We start from the raw sequence: 17,500 nt of genomic DNA, 5'->3' as shown, positions 1-17,500 counted from the left end.
AAGACAAAGGTGAGGGGACAAGCAGGACCTCTGAAAATTGGGAATGGTCAGCTGACGGATAGCGAACTGGATTGATTATTTTTTTGCCAGTCTTTGCATAAGAAGACGTAAATGAGAATCCAGAAATTAACAATTTTTCAGTTCCTGATGAATTCAAATTAACTAATATTACCGTCACGAGGGACATAGTTATTAAACAGATAAACTGAAGCAAAATAAGTCCCCGGGACCCGACGAGTTGTTTTCCAGGGTACTTAAAGAATGCAAGATGGAACTTAGTCAGCCATTAACGAGTGTGTTTAATGCGTCCATCCTAACTGGTGTTGTGCCAGAGATGTGGAAGATGGCTAATGTAGTTCCTGTATTCGAATCAGGGGATAAATTCATTCCCTCAAATTACAGTCCAATAATCAAATTATTAGAATCAATTATAGCTGATAGTATTAGATGTTACCTTGAAGAGCATAATTTGATTAATGAATCTCAGCATATGTTCAACGAGAGGTCGTTCCTGCCTGACAAATTTACTGACTTTCTTCAATAAAACATTTAAGGAAGTAGACAGTCATAAAGAATATGATATTGTTTATTTGGATTTCAGTAAAGCCTTTGATAGAGTACCTCACAAGAGACTTTTAAGAAAAGTGGCAGCTCATGGTATAGGATGGAAATAAATGGTATAAAATACCGACACAATGGAAATATAAACACAAATGCAGTATAATGTGATCCTTTATTGACAACGTTTCACCCACACAGTGGGCTTTCTCAAGTCACACACGGATCAGATCCGTGTGTGACTTGAAAAAGCCCACTGTGTGGGCGAAACGTAGTCAATAAAGGATCACATTATACTGCATTTGTGTTTATATTTCCCTTCATGGTATAGGAGGTAAAATTGTAGCATGGATAGAGGCATGGCTTACCAACAGTAAGCAGAGTGGAAATAAATGGTATAAAATACCGACACAATGGCAATATAAACACAAATGCAGTATAATGTGATCCTTTATTGACTACGTTTCGCCCACACAGTGGGCTTTTTCAAGTCACAAACAGAACTACCTGGGGTGGAAGGAACGCGAGTATTTATAGTCCGGCTGAGGTCAGGTGAAGAATGCTGCATCTGATGATGTACCGAGTTGGGTTGTAGAGTCTAAAAACTTGGGTAGCTTGGAAAGGAGACTGGACAAGTTTGTGAGCAGACCTTCTACAGTGTTCTTATGTGGGATAGCGATGAAGAAGTTTCTTGGCAAGTGGTTCAGCTATGTTATAGAAGCCACTATTCTGGTTGAAGTTGTCGGATATAGAAATAAGTGATGATTCCAGGATTCTTCGGTATTGGGTGTTGTCTTCTGTGGCGATAAGTCTTGAGTTTCTGTAGTTTATCAAGTGGTTGTGTGAATTACGGTGTTGTACGCAGGCATTCCTTGTGTCGTCAGACCTGCTTGCGTATTGGTGTTCTGAAATACGTGTTTGGAGGTCCCTTGATGTTTCGCCCACGTATAACTTGTTGCAGTCATTACAAGGGATTATGTATACCCCTGCAGAGGATGGAGGCTTGTCCTGCCTACTACTGGTGATGTCCTTGATGGTCGTGGTTGTGGAGGTAGATACTTGGAATGATGTTTATACGGCCTGCCAAAGACTCACAAGCCTGGTATCCCACTGAGGCCCATATCCTCGGGAATAGGCAGTGCTCCCCACAAGCTCTCAGGAATTCTCGCCAAACACCTCTCGAAACTCTTGGGCACTATCAGTCCAGCACATCTCAAACACTCAGGTGATCTTCTCAATCGCATTCGCAACATCAACATCAGGAACAAGAAACTTTCCAGCCTTGACGTGACTTCCCTATTCACTAAAGTACCTACTAAACAAGCCATCGATCTCTTGCGCAAGAAAATTGACGATTCACTTGATCTTCCCATTCCAGCCAGCGACTTCATCGACCTGGTTGAACTATGTGTTGGCTTTACGTGTTTCTCTTTTGAAAATCACCTCTTTCAGCAGACTTTTGGACTACCCATGGGTTCGCCACTCAGTGCAGTCCTAGCGAACCTATACATGGAACATCTAGAAGCCGAACGTTTCTCCACCATTATTCCTTCGTCTGTCACCTGGCTCCGTTATGTTGACGACATTCTCCTCATAACTCCTAAACGCTTCAACGTTCAAGCTCTCCAAGACAAGCTCAACCAGGTCGAGCCTTCAATCCAGTTCACACTTGAAGAAGAGGTCGACAACACTCTTCCTTTCCTTGATGTTCTACTCTGCAAAGCTGACCACGAACTTCGTTTTAAAGTCTATCGAAAACCCACCAACCAAAACGATCTTCTCCACTTCTACTCTCACCACGACACCAAAACCAAACGTGGTGTAATTATAGGCTTCTTCCTGCGTGCACTCAGAATCTGCAGCAACGAGTTCCTTGAGGAAGAATGCACTATAATTGAACAGGTATTTTCCAAACTCCACTATCCTCGTCACTTCATCAGAGACTGCAGACGGCGAGCACTAAACATCTTCAACACACCCAGAGAAGACACTGCCGAGAAGAGATACATAGTCCTTCCCACCAACTCCATTGCCAAACATGTTTCCAACATCTTTGCCAAAACATCATTCCAAGTATCTACCTCCACAACCACGACCATCAAGGACATCACCAGTAGTAGGCAGGACAAGCCTCCATCCTCTGCAGGGGTATACATAATCCCTTGTAATGACTGCAACAAGTTATACGTGGGCGAAACATCAAGGGACCTCCAAACACGTATTTCAGAACACCAATACGCAAGCAGGTCTGACGACACAAGGAATGCCTGCGTACAACACCGTAATTCACACAACCACTTGATAAACTACAGAAACTCAAGACTTATCGCCACAGAAGACAACACCCAATACCGAAGAATCCTGGAATCATCACTTATTTCTATATCCGACAACTTCAACCAGAATAGTGGCTTCTATAACATAGCTGAACCACTTGCCAAGAAACTTCTTCATCGCTATCCCACATAAGAACACTGTAGAAGGTCTGCTCACAAACTTGTCCAGTCTCCTTTCCAAGCTACCCAAGTTTTTAGACTCTACAACCCAACTCGGTACATCATCAGATGCAGCATTCTTCACCTGACCTCAGCCGGACTATAAATACTCGCGTTCCTTCCACCCCAGGTAGTTCTGTTTGTGACTTGAAAAAGCCCACTGTGTGGGCGAAACGTAGTCAATAAAGGATCACATTATACTGCATTTGTGTTTATATTGCCAGTAAGCAGAGTTTCAATTAATGGAGTCAAATCTGAATGGGGATTAGTCACTAGCGGTGTTCCACAAGGATCGGTTTTAGGCCCATTAGTGTTCATAATGAAAATAACCCTCGAAGTTATAAACTAGGTGAAGTAGTGATGAATGGTTTGAAAAACCGACAAGTTGAAGATTGAGACACTTATGCAGCATATGGGAATCTTTATTCAGGAAACGTTTCGCCACACAGTGGCTTCATCAGTCCAATACAAAGAGGAAGGCGTAAGGAGAGGAGGAGAATGAGGTAATCAGTCCCTCAACCTGGAGTCGACTCCAGGTTGAGGGACTGATTACCTCATTCTCCTCCTCTCCTTACGCCTTCCTCTTTGTATTGGACTGATGAAGCCACTGTGTGGCGAAACGTTTCCTGAATAAAGATTCCCATATGCTGCATAGGTGAAGTAGAGCTTGATCATTCAGTATGTGAAAAAGATTTGGGAGTCCTGGTAAGCAGAAATCTAAAACCAAGACAGCAGTGCCTAAGTGTGTGCACGAAGGCTAACAGATTACTAGGATTTATTTCAAAAAGTATAAGTAACAGAAGTTCAAAAGTAATTTTATAACAATATACATCACTAGTGAGGCCTCATTTGGATTATGCCGCTCAATTTTTGGTCTCCTTACTACAGGATTGATATAGATTCATTGAAGAACATACATAGAAGAGTGACTTTGTCAATGGTCCAAGTCGGACCGAAACGTCGTCGTAAGCTTCTCTCTTTTATGTGCGGGTTATTTGTGTATCGTTCCAGTCACGGTATTGTGCCTTTTTGTTATTTATAGAAGAATGACTAAAATATTTTACTTATAAGGAATATCTGGTATGAGGACAGACTTAGAGCCTTGGATCTTCACTCTCTGGAGAGACGTAGAATGACGGGAGATATTGAAGTGTATAGGTGGATGATGGGCATAAACGAAAGTAATATTAATAAAGTACTGGGGATGCCGAACCAGGTAAGAACCAGAAATAACGGATTTAAGTTGGATAAATTTAGGAAGGACATAGGTAAATATTGGTTTTCGAACAGTGTTGTGGATGCGTGGAACAATCTTCCGAGTAGGGTGATAGAGGCTAGGACCTTGGGTGGCTTTAAAAAGAGATTGGACAAATATATGAGATAGAGGGGCTGGGTTTGATTGGTGTCATGGGTAAGGGAGTAAATTCTTGGGTAGCTTTAGGTAGTGGTGGTTTTGATAAGGACCTGCCTTGTATGGGCCAGTAGGCCTTCTGCAGTGTTCCTCCATTCTTATGTTCTTAAGTGGTCGTCACTTAGAACTTACCGTCATTATCTGCTATATTCTCTCCCTTGGTCTGGACACCGTTGATCTGTAGACAAAAATGTTTCTTAAGTGGTCTTTGAAGTGGTGACCTGAGGTCTTTTATTGGTGACCTGAGGTCTTTTATTGGTGACCTGAGGTCTTTCATTGGTTACCTGAGGTCTTTAAATGGTGACCTGAGGTCTTCAAACGGTGACCTGAGGTATTTTAAGTGGTGACCTGAGGTCCCTCAAGTGGTGAAGTGAGGTCTTTAAATGATGACTTGAGGTCTTTTAAGTGGTGACCTGAGGTCTTTTAAATGGTGACCTGAGGTCTTTTAAGTGGTAAACTGTAATCTTACAAGCAATGTACAGCAGAAAGTTAACTTTGAAATGGTCAGAAATAACAACAACAACAGCAATAATAATAATAATAATAATAATAATAATAATAATAATAATAATAATAACCCTCTCTGCTCACCTTCATTGGTGTGGTGGGTCGGTCATGGTGGGCCAGGAGGTGGGCCACATCGTAGGCAGAGTACTGGTCCACGAAGCAGCTGGTCCTGTTAGTGTACCGCTCCAGGGTCCTGTTGGTCCACCAGTGCCTCAGTGAACCACTCCAGTCCCGGTATCGACCTGCAGGGCAAAGGTACACGACAATTTGAAGCTGGACCACTGGACCGCTGAACCAGAGAACAGCTGAACAACTGACTCGCGGGATCTGTGAACCGCGTGATCACCGAACAGCTGGACCAGTGGATTAGTGAACTTCTGGACCAGTGAACCGTTGGACCAGTGGATTAGTGAGCTTGTGGACCGTTGGACCAGTGGATTAGTGAACCTCTGGACCGCTGGACCAGTGGACTGCCACCACAAGGTGCCACACATATTGAAGGGTTCTTGATCCAAGGAACTGGAGCTAACCTTTCAACTTCCTCGGATAAAACCCATTTCCCAGGCTTTCTATCACCCCCTCCCCCCTTCCCTTATGGTTTTAGTGCTTCCCTAGAAGAAGAAGAAGAAGAAGAAGAAGAAGAAGAAGAAGAAGAAGAAGAAGAAGAAGAAAATAATAATAATAATAGTAATAATAATAATAATAATAATAATAATAATAATAATAATAATAATAATAATAATAATAGTGACAAGTAGAGTGTTAGGTTCACAATCTAAAGGACTCGGCTTCGATTCCTAGGCTGGGACAATTTGGAATTCAGCTGGGACTGATTACCTCGTCCTCTTCAGTCATCCGTTTTTGTTACTGTATTTATTGATAAAGCCATTGGATAGAAACTAGATTTTCTGTGTGTGAGGAGAGAAAGAAAGAGAGGTAGAGTAGGCTTCAAAACCTGGTGGTCCCTGGTCAAGGACAGACGCGGTTATCTGCCTGATGAACTCATTCCACCTCTAAATCGACAGGATGGGACCACCTCTACTAGTAGTCAAGAGAAGGCGGACCTCTTTGCTGAACACTTTGCTACCAAAATACAAGTTCCTGATCCAGCAAGGGACCCTCCTTGGCTAGCTGCAAGAACTGTGTCAAAACTGTCAGTAGTAACAATAAGGCAGGAAGAGGTGCATTTCCTTCTTAAATCGCTTGACCAAGAAAAGGCTGTGGGCCCAGACAAGTTGAGCCCAAGATTGTTGAGATGTGCAGACAAGCTAGCAGCACCTCTAACTCGCATCTTTCAGCACTGCCTAGTACAGTGTAAATGGCCTTCTCTGTGGAAAGAGGCAAATATAGTCCCTGTTCACAAAAAGAAGAGCAGAGCAGAAATCAGCAACTACAGATCAGTTTCACTCCTGTCAATCACTGGCAAGCTTCTTAAGCCAATAATCTCAAGACAAATGACAGAGTTTTTTGATTACCACTCACTACTTTGTGACAGTCAATATGGCTTCAGGAAAGGTTACTCTGCTGCTGATCTGCTACTAAGTGGCACCAGTCACTGGATGAATCCAAAGTCAGCTGTGTGGTAACACTGGACATTGCTGGTGCTTTTGACCGGGTGTGGCACCAGGGCCTCTTAGCAAAACTTCAAGCACTGGGAATTGCAGGCTCTACGCTATGTCTCCTCAGTGATTACCTTCATGGTAGATCTCTAAGGGTAGTTCTCACTGGAATGGAATCAGCAAGACATCCTATTGGGGCAAGTGTTCCACAACGACCTTCTTCATCTCATCCCAGAATCCCATGCATATGCAGACGACTGTACACTGACATTCACTTATCCAAGAGAAGAAATGCCAGCTGCTCTAAGCTACATCAATCACCAGCTAAGAGCTATATCAGCTTGGGGAAATAGATGGCAAATGATGATGATCTCTAGGCACTATGATGGTAATGCTGGTACAGTAGTAAGGATGAATGGGAGGGTGTTGGCACCTGGAGAAGAAGTTGATATCCTTGGGGTGAAATTTGACTCCAAACTAACCATGAAGAACCATGTTGTAAACCTTGCAAACAAGGAAGCCAGGAAGCTTACAGCACTTCGCCGTATCTCGCATCTGCTTGACAGTAGGGGTTGCAAGATTCTGTACGAGGCACAAGTGCGCTCACACCTTGAGTATGCTCAACTTTCGTGGTTTGCCTCCCCCCCCCCCCTCTCATTTGCGACTGCTTGACAAAGTAGAGAACAGAGCAAGACGTCTCAGCTCTCGCCTGGACCCATCCTGGATAGATCTGTCATTTCAGCAGAGCCTTCAACACAGGAGGGATGTGGGTGGCCTTACTGTTATGTACAAGGCCAATATTGTCAAAGTACCACACTTGGATCCACTTCGAGGACAGCGTGAAACAAGCTTTTATGCCACAAGACGGGCAGAAAGCAGCAACTTCACTCTGGCTATACCCTTCTCCAGAACATCACTCCATCTGAGATCATATATACCCAGGATGACTCGAGTATGGAACACATTCGTACAGCATAATGATGTCAACGAGATAAAGTCAGTTGATCAAATGAAAATGCTGGCCCACAGATAGCTCCAACTTCATCCTGTTCCCTACTTGTATGTCTCATAACAATAAAAATGCTTTCAAATGAGCTGATGTGGGTAACAGCTCGTAGCTTGCCAATAAAGTTAGGAATCCTTAACCTGTAAACAGCTTGTCAATAAAGCTAGGGATCCTTAATCTTATCAAACCCTGTGTAAAAAAAAAAAAAAAAAAAAAAAAAAGAGAGATAACTCACCATTGTTATCAAAGCCATGAGTTATCTCGTGGCCAATGATGGAGCCCAGGCTGCCATAGTTGAGGCTTCTGCAGAGAGAAAGATAACATGTTATCCTGATACCGATGAAGGGATTTCTGATCCCAGGAATTGGAGTTAGACTTCCCTTTCCTCAGATCAAGTCTGTGAGTGGAACACCTGTGCGAGGAACACTGTGAGGAATACTGGATGAGGAACACCTGTTTGAGGAACACTGTGCAGGAACACTGTGAGGAACACTGTGAGGAACACTGTGAGGAACACTGTGAGGAACACTGAGTGGAACACCTGCGTGAGCGGAACACTGTGCGAAAAGCACCGTAAGTTGAACACCGTGCGCGGGACGCCTGTCAGTGATACGCTACGAGTGGAGCCCCTGTGCGTGGAATACATGAGTGGAACACTCACGTGAAGGCCCCACGGTGGAAGACAGGAGCCTGCAACACAGCCACGGGGATCACTGTGGTGGAGAATAAGTAATGTCAGTCTTCTCATCCTCCTCACGTCAACCATGAACCAACCAACACCTTTATTGTGACTCACGAGTTCAATCCCCACCCGCACAGTGGTGGGGATTGACCCAGCACTATACCCACAGCACTATACCCACACTATACTCCTTATATTCTCGTGTAATCTTCGCTATATAATTTATATCATGTCTTGCGTAGCTAGCTTTAAACTTTATATAGAATGACAGAGGCTATAACGTTGTTGATGGATGAGTTCTTCTCATATTCAGACTGTGGTGTGAGGATATCATTATCATAATTAAAACTAAGCGCTAAACCACCAGGGTCATACAGAGGTGTGAGGATAAGGAGTGCTATCTTATCTTGTGTTGTGAGGATAAGTTGCGTTATCTCACCCACCTAGCAGCTACTCATAGTGAATTAAGCCAATTAATCAGTCCCTTCCCACTACTCTGTACACTCACTCACTTCCCCAGTGTGAGAGTTATGTAGTGGTAACAAAAGATACGAAACATGGTTAGGTTTTGCTCCCCAATGGAAGTAAGTCGCTCTGACTTTTTTGGGTTATCCCAGGTTCTCTACACATATGCTGCTATGTATAATCTGTGTAACTGTATTTGTGTATACCTGAATAAACTTACTCACAAGTAGCTACCATATAGACTTGGGGTGCAGATCGTTTCTCATATTTCCAATTTTGGTTAAAAAAATAAATCCATAAAATTTTCGGTTCCTTGGTTAAGCATGTGTAAAGACAAGAGAATGTAACCCCCTTGTAATCCCTTTCCACCTTTTCAACTTCTGAACGCACGACTGTGTTGCGGCTCTGTTCTCTTGTCAGTCTTACATGCGTCGTGTGTATCTTCCTGGTTCATAGGTCAGGTTTCTAAAAGTTTAGGTTCTTAGGATTACATGACGATTTATTTTGCCCATTCTTGATAGGTCTTACTCTCACCCAACCTCTCCCCTTGAAGATACCTAAAGTACTCCCTGCTGTCCTCTTATCAAGGATCCCAAAAGAAATAAGTCACTTTGATTTTTTTGGGTTATCCTATCTACAAATGCTGTTATGTAGGAAAATTTATGTAACTGCATTTATGTGTACCTGTACCTTAATAAATTTGCTCCAATAACCCTGATTGGCAATTTGTTCCAGAACGCGACCGAGTTTGTACCAAAGTTACAGCACATTTGCAAGGCCAAGCATAATCTGATACGTTACCTTGGATGGCTCTCACCCACCTATTGTGTTGTGTAGAGAACTGTAGAAGGCATTAGTCTCCAGTGGTCCCCTGGGCCACCTGGGGACGACGGGAGAATTACAAATTATTGTTAGCTAGGCTTTATTTTGTTAGTAGTATCAGAATTATTAGTAGTATTTTTATTGTATGATTATTAAATTATTATTATTATTAATTATTATTATTATTATTATTATTATTATTATTATTATTATTATTATTATTATTATTATTATTATTATTATTATTATTATTTTTATTATTATTATTATTATTATTATTATTATTATTATTATTATTATTATTATTATTATTATATATTTTTTTAATAAATATTTTAGAGGCTGCTCTTGCTGCTAATATTACTGCTGCTGTTGCTGTTCCTGCTACTGCTCCTGCTGCTGTTGTATTAACAGCATGTTTGTATTTCTACTATTATAACAACTGCACTAACTTGTGTGTGGATGTTGGTGCTCGCAGGTGCACGAGGGAGCGACGGCTGTGCCAAGCCATCATGGACGCTATGTTGCTGAAGTGATCACTTGCAGACACATTAGGTAACTGCAAAATAAAAATAAAAACTGCTAGGAATGATTCGTGGCTCAAGTGGTAACACCTTCGGGTCACAACTGAAGGTATCTGGGTTTGATCACAGGACGAGTGGAAATGCTGGTTATGGTTCATTACGCCAGCTGCCCCTGTTCACCTAGCAATACGTATAGGTACCCGGGTGTTAGTCACCCACTGTGGGCAGAAAGTCGAAGAACCCCATGGCTATAAGCGACACTGACTGGCTTCCGTGGGTTACTAACCCTCAGAGTTAAAAGATTAACAAAAATTTAAATGTCGTAGTTACTGCTGATAATATTTCACAGAAAACGTGTCTAAACTAAAGAAAATCACTTTTAAACACTAACAAAAATAAATACAAGTGCTAAATTTATAACGCGCTTTTAGACAATCATAACAAGCAAAATTAATAAAGTTAGAAAATATCAGACTAGAAGCACGACTGCTATACTGAGCGACGACACAAATACAACTAAAGCATTTAATGCAGTCTAATTTATCCTATAATAAGTGAAGTAACAACAAAACTGAATATACTTCCGTTGAATTTACATGTTACAGCTGTTATTATTATTATAATAAAAAAGAAGCGCTAAACCACAAGGGCTATACAGCGCTGCAGGGCAGGAAGGAAGCGAGGGTATCAGGTGGCAAAAGGTAACATGACAGTTAACTTTATTGAAGGCTGTTGTTGATGAACCCCTCAAGGAAGGTTCCTTGATGTTAGGCAAGACACATATGCAACAGTTAGGTATCTTTATTATGAAACGTTTCGCCTACACAGTAGGCTTCTTCAGTCAAGTACAGAAAAGTTGATAGAAGCAGAAGATACTTGAAGACGATGTAATCAGTCCATCACCCTTAAAGTTTTGAGGTGGTCAGTCCCTCAGTCTGGAGAAGAGCATTGTTCCAAAGTATGAAACAATATTGTTTCATACTTTGGAACAATGCTCTTCTCCAGACTGAGGGACTGACCACCTCAAAACTTTAAGGGTGATGGACTGATTACATCGTCTTCAAGTATCTTCTGCTTCTATCAACTTTTCTGTACTTGACTGAAGAAGCCTACTGTGTAGGCGAAACGTTTCATAATAAAGATACCTAACTGTTGCATATGTGTCTTGCCTAACAACCTGTCGGTATTTTATACCATTTTAATGTTCAAGGTTCCTTGATGTTGGTGAGGGGCTCTTGATTTAGGGAATTGGATCTGTGCTCCAGTTCCCCGAATTAAGCCTGAATGCCTTCCACATCCCCCCCCCAGGCGCTGTATAATCCTCCGGGTTTAGCGCTTCCCCCTTGATTATAATAATAATAATGTTGTTGATGAAGGGGAGACAGGGAGGAGAGCGAAACGTTGCCACAATAAATGTCACATTAGTTGCACTTGTGTCCTTTTACTTTACATATTGTCGGTAATTCTACCAACTTTATTACAAGAGAGGTTATTGTTTGGAAGGGGAATCCCCCTCCATAAGGACTCTAGGTCACTTCGGGGGTCACTTCCCTAGCATAAATATAGATTTACATGCAGAAAAGAATGCCAAATAATTCTAAAGCACTAATAAAATGTATAAATGAACATTGGTAATAGGGGTAGTTGATGAGTGGAACGGTCTGCCTAGTAGGGCGATCGAAGCTAAAACATTCGGTAGTTTCAAATTTAGGTTAGTTAAATACACGAGTGAGAGGGGTTGGATTTGAGTCGGACTTAAGAACATAAGAACATAAGAAATGAGGAACACTGCAGCAGGCCTGTTGGCCCATACTAGGCAGGTCCTTTACAATTCATCCCACTAACAATATTGTTTCATAGAATGAAACAATATTGTTTCATTCTATGGAACAATGCTCTTCTCCAGACTGAGGGACTGACCACCTCAAAACTTTAAGGGTGATGGACTGATTACATCGTCTTCAAGTATCTTCTGCTTCTATCAACTTTTCTGTACTCGACTGAAGAAGCCTACTGTGTAGGCGAAACGTTTCGAAATAAAGATACCTAACTGTTGCATATGTGTCTTACCTAACAACCTGTCGGTATTTTATACCATTTTAATGTTCAAGACTGGCGGTTATATAGGCGTCAGTGGATAGGGACGGGCAGCAGACGAGGGCATAGTCACTGGTAGGCGGGATTCCCCAGTGGAAGTAGGTCCTACCAGTGACTATGCCCGATGGTCTGGTGGCTAAAGCTCCCGCTTCACACACGGAGGGCCCGGGTTCGATTCCCGGCGGGTGGAAATTCCGACACGTTTCCTTACACCTATTGTCCTGTTCACCTAGCAGCAAATAGGTACCTGGGTGTTAGTCGACTGGTGTGGGTCGCATCCTGGGGGACAAGATTAAGGACCCCAATGGAAATAAGTTAGACAGTCCTCGATGACGCACTGACTTTCTTGGGTTATCGTGGGTGGCTAACCCTCCGGGGTTAAAAATCCGAACGAAATCTTATCTTATCTTGTCTGCTGCCCGTCCCTATCCACTGACGCCTATATAACCGCCAGTCTTCTTGCCTTTGCTTCAGATTCTCCTCCACCACGATGCTGTGAACACTAACTCCAAGGCTGAGGGACTGATTACCTCATCTTTTGTATATAGTTCTACTGTCTTCCTATTATGTCCTAGAATCTGTATTGATAAAGCCACTGGATGGCGAAACGTCTACAATAAAGATTTCCAAATGTTGCACATGTGTCTTAACTTTCACAAAGAGGAAGGCGTAAGGAGAGGAGGAGTATGAGGTAATCAGTCCCTCAGCCTGGAGTCGATGTGTTCAGTCCATCAATCTTGTAGAATGTACAGCATAGGGCCGTAGACGTGGCTTATATACTGTAGTGAGGTGAGGTGAAGCAGGCGGAGGCGGGGTCATAGTGGTACGGGGTCATCCACTAGTCGAAGTAGGTCTTCGTCCAAAGGTTGAACAAGTGTTGAAGAATTCTTTGTAACAAGATCCCATAATGCTGCAGTGCCTTTCTCTTTGTGATGAATGGTTTGAAAAACCGCCTTCCTCTTTGTATTGGACTGATGAAGCCACTGTGTGGCGAAACGTTTCCTGAATAAAGATTCCCATATGCTGCATAAGTGTCTCAATCTTCAACTTGTCGGTTTTTCAAACCATTCATCATGACCAGGAACCCAACATTGGAGCTGTTATCCTACCTCAGCTCATCTCATATCCTAGACCACTGTAAGGTATACTAGCACCTACTTGATGAATAGGGGAAACAGGTGTAGGGAAACAGGTGTAGAGAAACAGGTGTAGGGAAAGAGGTACTCACCTAATTGTACTCACCTAATTGTGGTTACAGGGGTCGATACTCAGCTCCTGGCCCTGCCTCTTCACTGAGTGCTACTAGGTCCTCTCTCTTCCTGCTCCATGATCTTTATCATACCTCATCTTAAAGCTATGTATGGTTCCTGCCTCCACTACCTCACTACTATTCCACTTCCTGACTACTCTATGAATGAAGAAATACTTCCTAACATCACTTTGACTCATCTGGGTCTTCAACCTCCAATTGTGACCCCTTGTTTCCGTGTCCCCTCTCTGGAACATCCTGTCTCTGTCCACCTCGTCTATTCCACGCAGTATTTTGTATGTCGGTATCATGTCTCCCCTAACCCTTCTGTCCTCCAGTGTCGTCAGGCCGATTCCTCTTAACCTTTCTTCGTAGGACATTCCCCTAAGCTCTGGAACTAGGTGTAGGGAAACAGGTGTAGGGAAACAGGTGTAGGGAAACAGGTGTAGGGAAACAGGTGTAGGGAAACAGGTGTAGGGAAACAGGTGTAGGGAAACAGGTGTAGGGAAACAGGTGTAGGGAAACAGGCCTCACTCTTTCACTCACTCCAGAATGAAACCAGAATTTATCTGTTATTATCGGAAGGCGATACTACTGAGTAACGAGCCAGTTTGAGGGATTTATTTAAGAATTATTGATAAGGGATTAAACTATACATTGTAAGGATCATTAGATCAAACCTATACTGTCAAGTCGATGACCAAGACACATGCAACACCCGGGTATATTTATTCGAGAGATGAGGGCCCAGCCCACTTGTGAAAATGTCTTCAACTGCTGTAACCGCGCCACTTCTTCCACTGGCTCCAGTATGAAGTTCTCCATCATCATGCCTCTGCATTAGATTGGAAAAGCTTGTTGTGCAGGAGAAACATCTCTCTATTGAAGATATCCAGATGTTGCACATGTCATATTCACCTATCTGAAACTAAATGACACATACTTTTCCAAACCATCTGATTCTATTGGAACCTGTGTAAACCACTCCAAAATCCCCCCCCCCCTCAAAACTATCTAATCCCGTTTCAATAAAACTTATCCCTCACCCTCCTCAAAAGTTACATTCAAAGTACTTAACAACTGTCCGTTACCCCAACTGCTTACAGAGCCACCTGTCTACCTGCGGCACTACCTGACTCACCCCCAGATGGTACTCCTGTAGCAGGTGGTCGTCAAGGAGAAGGTGAGGGTAGGCGACCAGGTGCTGCATATGGTCGAGCTTGCTGAGTGCCGCCTCCTGCGTCACTTGGTCCATCCAGGTGGCTGAGCTCAGCATCTCTCTAAAGGCGGAAGACACCCCCTCCACCACCTGCCTCGCCTGCCTCACTGCCTCCTCCACTTCCTCCTTCCGCGCCTGCAGGAGGAAGGCAGTTATTAAATTCACGGGAGGTAGAGTCTGGGACCAGACAGCAGGGACGATGACTCTACCATTAAAAAAAGAGGTATAAGAGAAAGCGCTAAATTCATAGATTATGCAAAACCTAAATAATGGGAGGTAATCATGTTAAATATAATTAGTTAATTGTTGGTTAATGGAGGTTTTTAAGCTTATCAACTACATGAGGGTCATTAAGACTACATATAACCTTTTCACCGCCAGGCATGAATACTTTAATGTTTAAAACATGGAGTAAAGCAGATTCTCAGCATATATATACCGAGAGTAATACACTGTATACCGTGTACGTCAGGCCCATACTGGAGTATGCAGCACCAGTTTAGAACCCACACCGGGTCAAGCAAGTCAAGAAATTGGGGAAAGTGCAAAGGTTTGCGACAAGGTTAGTTCCAGACCTAAGGGGAATGTCCTACGAAGAAAGGTTAAGGGAAATCGGCCTGACGACACTGGAGGACAGGAGAGTTAGGGGAGACATGATAACGATATACAAAATACTGCGTAGAATAGAGAAGGTGGACCGACACAGAATGTTCCAGTGAGGGGACACAGAAACAACACACAGAAACAAGGGGTCACACTTGGAAATTGAAGACTCAGATGAGTCATAGAGTAATCAGGAAGTGCTATAGTCTAACTACAAGTCAGGAACCACACATAGCTTTAAGACAAGGTATGACAAAGCTCATGGAGCAGGGAGAGAGAGGACCTAGTAGCGATTAGTGAAGCAGCGGGGCCAGGAGCTGAGTTTCGACCCCTGCAACAACAATTAGGTGAGTACCTTTCAGTGTATATATTTTATTTTGATAATTAGTGTGTGTGCTGTGTTATATAATTATTATATTCAGAAAACAAGTACTGAATCTAAATAAGTCGTACACATTAAAGTGTGAGGATGTATGAAGCTGAGGTTAGTGCAGACGGGGTTTAGTGTGGGAACAAAATTTAGGTCGAAGTTGGTGTCCTAGATTCTGTTAAAAAGTGGAACTTTCAGCGAGGTGGTCAGTTAGAGTGAGTGTGTCGGGGCGTTCGGTGAGTTGAAAGTGACATGTGTGTGCTCTCTGATAGACAGGCCAGTCTATTAAGATACGAAGAACTGATAGCTCGCCCTAGTAGCCCTCACAGAGTTAAGCTGACTGTCTGTCCAAGTGACATCCCTCTGAGTAAATGAGTCAGTGGGTGAATAAATGAATGAGATCCTGAGTCGATAAGTAAAATAAAATATGTTTTATCACTGAAGGAATTATCAAGTGAAAAAATAATGAATAAGCGAGGAAGGAAATAACCGAATAAATGAAGGACATAACAAGTGAGGGACTGAGTATACTCCTTACTCATGGACTCACATGGGAGGACTCATGGACTCACATGGGAGGACTCATGGACTCACATGGGAGGACTCATGGACTCACATGGGAGGACTCATGGACTCACATGGGAGGACTCATGGATTCACATGGGAGGACTCATGGATTCACATGGGAGGACTCATGGACTCACATGGGAGGACTCATGGACTCACATGGGAGGACTCATGGACTCACATGGGAGGACTCATGGACTCACATGGGAGGACTCATGGATTCACATGGGAGGACTCATGGATTCACATGGGAGGACTCGTGGACTCACATGGGAGGACTCATGGATTCACATGGGAGGACTCATGGACTCACATGGGAGGACTCATGGACTCACATGGGAGGACTCATGGATTCACATGGGAGGACTCATGGATTCACATGGGAGGACTCATGGATTCACATAGGAGGACTCGTGGACTCACATGGGAGGACTCATGGATTCACATGGGAGGACTCATGGACTCACATGGGAGGACTCATGGACTCACATGGGAGGACTCATGGATTCACATGGGAGGACTCATGGATTCACATGGGAGGACTCATGGATTCACATGGGAGGACTCGTGGACTCACATGGGAGGACTCATGGATTCACATGGGAGGACTCATGGACTCACATGGGAGGACTCATGGACTCACATGGGAGGACTCATGGATTCACATGGGAGGACTCATGGATTCACATGGGAGGACTCATGGATTCACATGGGAAGACTCATGGATTCACATGGGAGGACTCGTGGACTCACATGGGAGGACTCATGGATTCACATGGGAGGACTCATGGACTCACATGGGAGGACTCATGAACTCACATGGGAGGGGTCATGGACTCACATGGGAGGACTCATGGACTCACATGGGAGGACTCATGGACTCACATGGGAGGACTTATGGACTCACATGGGAGGACTCATGGATTCACATGGGAGGACTCATGGATTCACATGGGAGGACTCATGGACTCACATGGGAGGACTCATGGATTCACATGGGAGGACTCATGGACTCACATGGGAGGACTCATGAACTCACATGGGAGGGGTCAGGGACTCACATGGGAGGACTCATGGACTCACATGGGAGGACTCATGGACTCACATGGGAGGACTCATGGACTCACATGGGAGGACTCATGGACTCACATGGGAGGACTCATGGATTCACATGGGAGGACTCGTGGACTCACATGGGAGGACTCATGGACTCACATGGGAGGACTCATGGACTCACATGGGAGGACTCATGGATTCACATGGGAGGACTCGTGGACTCACATGGGAGGACTCATACTCACATGGGAGGACTCGTTGACTCACATGGGAGGACTCGTGGACTCACATGGGAGGACTCATGGACTCA

At 43.6% G+C, this 17,500-nt stretch overlaps 1 protein-coding gene across 1 annotated transcript in view; it reads right to left on the bottom strand.

Annotated features, from left to right (window-relative positions):
- LOC128691574 (endothelin-converting enzyme homolog) overlaps positions 1–17,500 on the bottom strand; it is a 22,607-nt gene that overhangs the window by 1,854 nt on the left and 3,253 nt on the right. The window contains exons 2-8 of the mRNA XM_070088996.1: positions 14,517–14,729; positions 9,958–10,064; positions 9,505–9,563; positions 8,198–8,249; positions 7,772–7,839; positions 5,056–5,213; positions 4,597–4,642 (exon numbers count right to left, since the gene is read on the bottom strand). Coding sequence (XP_069945097.1) covers positions 4,597–4,642; positions 5,056–5,213; positions 7,772–7,839; positions 8,198–8,249; positions 9,505–9,563; positions 9,958–10,064; positions 14,517–14,729 — 703 coding nt within the window. The remainder of the gene's footprint in view (positions 1–4,596; positions 4,643–5,055; positions 5,214–7,771; positions 7,840–8,197; positions 8,250–9,504; positions 9,564–9,957; positions 10,065–14,516; positions 14,730–17,500) is intronic.

This window comes from Cherax quadricarinatus, chromosome 26, assembly GCF_038502225.1.
Source record: "Cherax quadricarinatus isolate ZL_2023a chromosome 26, ASM3850222v1, whole genome shotgun sequence".
In the NCBI taxonomy this organism is placed as follows: domain Eukaryota; kingdom Metazoa; phylum Arthropoda; class Malacostraca; order Decapoda; family Parastacidae; genus Cherax; species Cherax quadricarinatus.
The sequence above is the reverse complement of the archived record's forward strand: the minus strand, read 5'-3'. Positions and strand labels throughout refer to the sequence as shown.